The following is a 6,740-nucleotide window of genomic DNA, read 5'->3' as shown; positions in this document are numbered from 1 at the left end:
GGTTGTGGTGGTTGGTGATAAAGTCGTTTCGAAGGGGATGTCCGCCATGCTGGATTTCTGCCTTCGGACGACACTCGGTGGCTTTCCGGTAATCGTTGCCGGGGATGCAGCGAACTTCCTCCTCCCTTTGCCAACGAGGGAAGGATCGTGGCCACGCCCCTGAACTACTAGCCAGACCAATGACGCCAGGACGTCGCGACGTTACCGTCCACCAATAGGATTACCCTCTGATACGGTCTTTCGCTTGTCAGCGATCGCTTCCTCCCTTCTTCTCGACCCCCACAACCTCCACCTACTATTTCCTCTTCCTTCTCTTGGCAAAGCACCGGGGTGCTTTTCAATTTCGGCTCTACCCTTCCTACTCGTAAAGAGGTCGAAGCACCTATTCGCGCGCGCGCCATCGTTCGTTGTGTTTCGCACACTTCTATCTAGAATATCTATCGTATCTCTCTCTCTCTCTCTCTCTCTCTCTCTCTCTCTCTCTCTCTCTCTCTCTCTCTCTCCCCATCTCTAGCTCTATATCTCTATATCTCTGTCTCTTTTCTACGTCGATAATAGAAAGAGAGAGGTAGAGCACGCTTTACGCCCTCCCGACACCGGATAGCTCACTCTCTTGATTCGATGCTCGCTTCAGGAAGGAGAAACGCGATAGGAAGGAAGAGGGTGCTCTTATTTATCGTGATAGCGGATTATGTTCCTTCCGTAATACACCGGTGAAGAAAAATGTTGCCTATAATTTCGATAGCCGATCGTCCTTCGAACTCTACTTACTCTCTCTTTCTCTCTCTCTCTCTCTTTTTTCTTGAAATTTTATACAATATTTTCTTTTTGTTTTTTTCGGAAAAACTATACACAATATAACAATTACGAGCTAGAATATGAAGCAGCGGTTCGCGATTGCTTTTCTGCCGATAGTTTTTTTAAGATATACTCCATCTCTCGACATATGTCTGCGAATACGTTTTCATCATCATTCTCGGCGTTTATCACAACGAGTTTTTTCTTGTAATGACGTAATACGGGTTTATTCATCTTGTGAAAAATGTTTATGCGGTCTTTCATCCTCTCCTCGCTCTGCTCGAGTCTTTCACTCATCATTACAGCCTTAGCCATTGCTCTGTCACGTAGTACTGAATTCCTCGCTGATAAATAGATCAACAGATCAAATGGTTTCACCTATCGACGTACGGATTTATCGATGTAGCGGATTAATACGAATTAACGTTGAAAATTCTGATCGTTTGACGATCGATTTAAGGATCGATTCAAGATAATAAAATCAATCGTATCGAAAGTAATACCTGTCTTTCAAATATTTTCCCTTGCTCTTTTTCACGTGGGAATCCAGTTAAAAAGAATCCATTCGTTGTGTTAAGATGGTTCAACATCTTCGTTTTAATTAGTTCTATTAAAACGTCGGCTGGTACCAATCGACCTTGAGACATATATCTCGCTAAAACGACTCCTTTTATTGATCTCTTGTGAACCTCGTCGCGAAGTATCTCAGAGCTTGATATAATTATCCAGCGAAATTTTTCTGACACTTTTTTCGATTGCGTAGCTAAAAGAAAGAGTTATTATTTACACGTTACGGTGTAGGAAAAGAACGGAGCTAATTATCACGATGATACTAACACTTTCCTGAACCTGGTCCACCGATCAGGCATACTATCGGTAAATTAACTTCTCTAACAGCCGATGCATCGATTCCGGTCTCTCTCGGAAGAATAGCCTCTAAGGGATCCCTCGGTTTAAGGCAATTGCCCATAATATTGCACTTTTCGGATGAGAAACTTCGTTATAACGCGTTTATCTTTTCTATATTAATAAATAATTTTATAGGTTTGAATAAAATGACAGATCGATGAATGCGAAGTATGTTACATAAGATTTTTTTTTTATAATACGATACTCGCAAAAGCATCGTATTGATACTATTATTTTATATGATATCATTGGATGTTATATGTTCGAGGGTTGGACGTTTCCTTTTCTTTTATACCTACGATCGGTAAAACAGGCTGGAACACATACGCTTCAGATAGATCATTCGGATTACCAACGGTTGATACAGAGTTTTCAAAGCGGTATCGTCGATATCTACAGTCGCGATAAAATTCGCAAATTGCGCATGATAATCAGGTTTTAATTACTGATATATTAACAATAAATTTCAATATATTAATAATATATTAAGTACCTACATGATATGCCATGCATTTCATTATTAATCGCGGAGCAACGATCTTTTAAATAGAAATAAATCAAATTATATTATACTACTATGAAGTTAGGAGAATACACTTTTTAGATTTACAAATTAAATATAACATGAAAGGGATGTAAAATATTGAGTAAAAGATATTTTAAATGAATACGAATGAAAAATAAAAGACTTTTTCATAAAAAGTGAACAGTAGTTAGAGTTCTAATGTCTCTTTCTTAAGAAAAGAAGAAGTCTAAAAAAAGGGGGAAAAAAATATTCGAAAATGAGGTTACAAATGCGTTGTTTTTACAAAATGTTGTCCATGTTGGAAACAGATCTTTCCAATGAATTTCTTGGAAAGAAATGTTTACCAACGAAAATATCGAAGAGAGAAGGTTCAAACGATTCTCTACCTCGAGATCGAAGCGAATTACATTGCATATACGACTGTCGCGTTGCCATAATCGGTATAGGGGGTGTTGGTCAATCTTTGGCGCATTTGATGAAAATAACTCCTGGAACGGTGACGGAACTTCGATTGTTGAATAATAGCGATTTTTCGGGAATAATCGAAGAATTAAATCAGATACCGACAGAACTTCCTATTAAAGCTATATGCGGAAAGGAGAATTTTTGTAAAGGTCTAAAGGACGTTGACATTGCAGTGATAACGGCTGGTCGCCCGAGAAGGAGTGAAAAAGAAACGCGAGAAGAACTTTTTACGGTTTGTATGTTGAAAGTTAAATGAATCCAATGAAATCTACAATTATATTCCTATATTGATTTTATAGGAAAATGCAGAGATTTGTTCACCCTTATGTAAGATCTGTGCCGAAGCTTGTCCTACAGCAATCATAGCAATAATTACGGATCCGATCGACTGCTTGATACCTTTAGCTGCGCATATTTTCAAAAAAAATTGCACCTACAATCCAGCGAAATTATTCGGAATCTGCGAATTGGATCTTTTGAGAGCGCGACGTTACTTGGCCGATTTATTTTGCATAAATCCAAAATGGACTTACGTTCCCGTTGTAGGTGGTCACGGGGAGAATACTATAGTTCCATTGTTCTCGAAGTGTCGACCTAGCGTAGAGTTGACGCAGGAGGAAATGATGGAGCTTACCAAGGCTGTTAGAATGGCCGGGTGTAAAATCGTGAAGGTAATTAACTTCCTTAGATTATAACTTATTTCTTGGGATTTTATATATATATATATATATATATATAAAAAAAAAGAAGAAGAAAAAGAAAAGGCAAAAAAAGAATATATGTATGAAGACAAAAAGAATCTATTATAGAAAGAATGAAGTTCTTTTAACGATATTTCTTTACAAATGCGACGATTAATAAGTGGTGTATTGGCGCCAACCTTGAAGCTTTCATAATCGATACAGGTAATGCGATGAAGTTGATGAAGTTGTAACGATCGTTTCGAATCGCATATCCATCGATCATTATTTACGGCCTTGATATTCGAACCAGATAATAACGTTTTTGTTATTAATGGCAGTGACAATGTTTCTTGACCGTGAGATCTTCTTTATAGTTTCTAACGAACCTCATTGACATTTCAGATGAAAAAATTAAGTAGCACGTACTACATGGCTTTTGGAGCTATGCACTTTATTCACAAACTTGCCCGTGCCATTCACCACGAGCCAAACATAATTGTTTCCGCATACACGGAATCTAACGTGACCGGGGCTCCTTTCTTCTCGAACGAATTGTTACTTGGACCAGCTGGGGTCTGTAAGAATTTAGGTTTCGGCAAGGTTAACGTATTCGAGCAAAAACTCATCGACGAGGCAGTCAAGGCCTTACGGAAGCAATTCGACTTAGTGGAGAAGTACATCGATAAATGCAACATTTAAAATCAATCGTAAAGTTACAACAGTTTGTTTTTTCTTGGAAGAAAAGGAAATTTAACAAAAATCAATCGATTAATCGTTCCCTTTCCCTTTTTTTTTTTTTTGTATTTCTTTTCTCTTTTTCGTTTCTTTTTCTTACATCGTTCGAGTACAAATCATTAACGAATAATCATCCAAATACATCTATTTCTACGAATCAAAAAAATGTTCTAATAATGATTAAAGTACTACCGAATGAACTTTATGTGTATTTTTATTTAAAATAGAATTTACCATTTAAGCCGTAATAAGAATCCAAACTTATGATCCCGTTTACGAGCATAAAACGTGCGACAAAGTTAATGATTTGCGTCCCGTCGTCGTACCACCTATCGAACGAGCAATTCACTCGCCGCTTGGATTTTCAAATGAGATAAGAGTTAGAAATGATTTCCACGTCGGTACGCCGGACTCGATGTACCACTAACGCACGTATAACGTTAAAAGCGGAGGCGTGACACACGCAACGGTTCGGTTATGTCGTAAATTAGTCATATGCCAATAAGCGCTTAAATTACACCTAGTTCTTAGGCCGAAGCAAATTAGATGGAAACGTCACGATCTTTAGTTACCTTGCTTGATCGATGAAAAGACACTACGATTATTGGAAAGTCACGTTTCCCTCAGTTTGTTTTTCTCTTTTTTCTTTTTCTTTTTTCTTTGTTTTTTCTTTTCTTCTTTCTTGTTTTATTTTTATTTAATAATTTTATACGTTTCCTCGCAAGAAAAATATTTTCCAACTCGAATTTATTGCCGCACGCCGGTCATACTGATTTCTAAGTTAACGATCTATAAACCTGAAGAGATTAGAATATCGCGATAGATTTTGTATCATGAAATATGATGGAATTAGCAATATTTTAGAACAATCGTGGAAAGCTGACACGCACGACCGACGATCGAGTATAAAAGACCGACAGGTTAACAAGGTCGAGCGCGAAATATCGCGTAAATCGTCGACGTAAAAACGACGTAAAGTAGGATTAGAAGGGAGCGAGGTAGAATTTGAATGAGATTAGGACGACAAGCAGAACGATATTCTCGTTGATACTGTAACGCTTTGCTTTGGCGTACGTCGAATGGTAACGCGAGTGGGAATCGTTACGCGAATTGTTATGCGAATCGTTATGCGCTCGTCGATTCGTAAAGTTGCCATCGTCGTAATCATCAAAAGCTACGATCAAAGGCTCTCGGTTTATTTGCATTAAATTTCCATGAGATACGACTTCTTAGAATTGGACAAATGTTAGCTGGTGGAACTTCATCGAAGAAGTCGAAGTACTGTTTCTTCCTTGCTCTCTCTCTCTCTCTCTCTCTCTCTCTTTCTCTCTTCATATACTCTATCTCTTTCTATCTTTATAGGACAAAATCACGATAATAACGCGATCACGATTAGCCGTGAGCCACTAGTATCGTACATTAGATATCTGAAAACTAACGATCGCAAAATAGTTTTAGAGATTAATTTCAAAGTACCGATAAGCGAGTTAGCGAACCAGTTTCAAACGTTTCGATTGGAACGCGCTGAGACTCGTCGAGAGGCCTTATTTCGCTAGGATTAACGATCACTGTGCACGGACAAAGATTTATCTTTGTCGGGAATACCGAAAGAGAGATGCCGAAAGGGGTATGTACCGGCCGAAGAGCTCGATCATCATCGTCGTCTTGGTCGTCTTGGTCGTCGTAGATGCTCGAAACCTTCGAGATCTCTCGTTGCTGGCAGATTTATGTAAAGTACTTTGACGTAAGGCGTTCTACACTCTCTTACTTAGATATATGTATACGTTTAACTCTATACATTTACGATTTTCCACGTCGCATATCTCGAATATTTCAGATTACGTCGTTCGAACCGATCCATTTATATTACTCGGTTCCTCGATACCTACGCGTTTCTGTTTTCGATCTTCCTCTCTCTCCAGGAAGATGCCGTGCGATAATCTTCCTTTGTGCTATATCGAGTAGCTATATCAAGGTAATGGAGATGGTTGGTCCTAAAGCATAATAGATATAATTTTCTCTATTTCTCTTTCTCTCGTTCTACGTACGCGCATCCATCGCATCGATCCATTTATTCGAGCCACTCCTTCTGTTCGATGTATCACCGTGCGTTCGATGCTGATGCAACTTTATTAATGACATTAAACAGCGCTAGACCTACTCCCGTTCGAGAGAAGAAATAGACAAAGAGAGAGAGAGAGAGAGAGAGAGAGAGAGAGAGAGAGAGAGGGAGAGAGAGAGAGAGAGAAAAATAGGAACACATCGAAGAAGAATGGCTTCGTTCGTATATTTCCTTTTTCAAGTAGAAGGACGAACGAATGTCTGAACTAACAATCTCTAAATTATGGATTAAGGAGTCATCGAGTTCTTTATCAAATTCGCTAACTTCGAAAAGTCAACTCACGGGGTGGTCCGAAGAAGAGACGAAGGTTTCGAACCAGGTTTTCAGGTCGCGATCGTAAAGAGTTAATCGGAATTCGCGATTTTCAGAATTTCGCATCGAAGAAGTATTTTTAACGGATCGCTCATACTCTAATATTAAACCACGACCGGCCGGTCGAGTGGACGTAGAACGGATTCCGGCGATAAGTCCTTCTCGAGATGCCATTAGAGAGCCGGACTAT

The 6,740-nt window shown here is 38.9% G+C and overlaps 2 protein-coding genes across 2 annotated transcripts; one reads left to right on the top strand and one right to left on the bottom strand.

The window, feature by feature from the left end:
* Window positions 1-800: 800 nt before the first annotated feature.
* On the bottom strand, window positions 801-1,890 carry LOC122629727 (adenylate kinase isoenzyme 1-like). Its single transcript, XM_043813496.1, has 3 exons — window positions 1,636-1,890; window positions 1,302-1,561; window positions 801-1,176 (listed from the first exon to the last, which is right to left on the bottom strand). Exons 1-3 carry the CDS (start codon window positions 1,766-1,768, stop codon window positions 865-867), a joined length of 705 nt encoding a protein of 234 aa, XP_043669431.1. The 5' UTR covers window positions 1,769-1,890; the 3' UTR covers window positions 801-864.
* Window positions 1,891-2,106: 216 nt separating this feature from the next.
* LOC122629726 (malate dehydrogenase, mitochondrial-like) lies at window positions 2,107-4,157 on the top strand. The gene is made up of 3 exons (XM_043813495.1): window positions 2,107-2,930; window positions 2,998-3,369; window positions 3,784-4,157. The coding sequence occupies exons 1-3, from the start codon at window positions 2,490-2,492 to the stop codon at window positions 4,078-4,080; spliced, it is 1,110 nt and encodes a 369-aa protein (XP_043669430.1). The 5' UTR covers window positions 2,107-2,489; the 3' UTR covers window positions 4,081-4,157.
* The last annotated feature ends 2,583 nt before the right edge of the window (window positions 4,158-6,740 follow it).

This window comes from Vespula pensylvanica, chromosome 5 (assembly GCF_014466175.1).
Source record: "Vespula pensylvanica isolate Volc-1 chromosome 5, ASM1446617v1, whole genome shotgun sequence".
In the NCBI taxonomy this organism is placed as follows: domain Eukaryota; kingdom Metazoa; phylum Arthropoda; class Insecta; order Hymenoptera; family Vespidae; genus Vespula; species Vespula pensylvanica.
This window is presented reverse-complemented; position numbering and strand designations above follow the sequence as displayed.

Excerpts from the sequence above, each read along its gene's own strand:
- LOC122629727 (XM_043813496.1), bottom strand. The coding sequence starts at position 1,768 with ATGGGCAATTGCCTTAAACCGAGGGATCCCTTAGAGGCTATTCTTCCG. Across the intron at positions 1,562-1,635 it reads TGGACCAGGTTCAGGAAAGT|CTACGCAATCGAAAAAAGTG; the intron begins GTTAGTATCATC and ends TCTTTCTTTTAG. Across the intron at positions 1,177-1,301 it reads GGAAAATATTTGAAAGACAG|GTGAAACCATTTGATCTGTT; the intron begins GTATTACTTTCG and ends GTACGTCGATAG.
- LOC122629726 (XM_043813495.1), top strand. The coding sequence starts at position 2,490 with ATGAGGTTACAAATGCGTTGTTTTTACAAAATGTTGTCCATGTTGGAA. Across the intron at positions 2,931-2,997 it reads CGCGAGAAGAACTTTTTACG|GAAAATGCAGAGATTTGTTC; the intron begins GTTTGTATGTTG and ends TTGATTTTATAG. Across the intron at positions 3,370-3,783 it reads CCGGGTGTAAAATCGTGAAG|ATGAAAAAATTAAGTAGCAC; the intron begins GTAATTAACTTC and ends TTGACATTTCAG.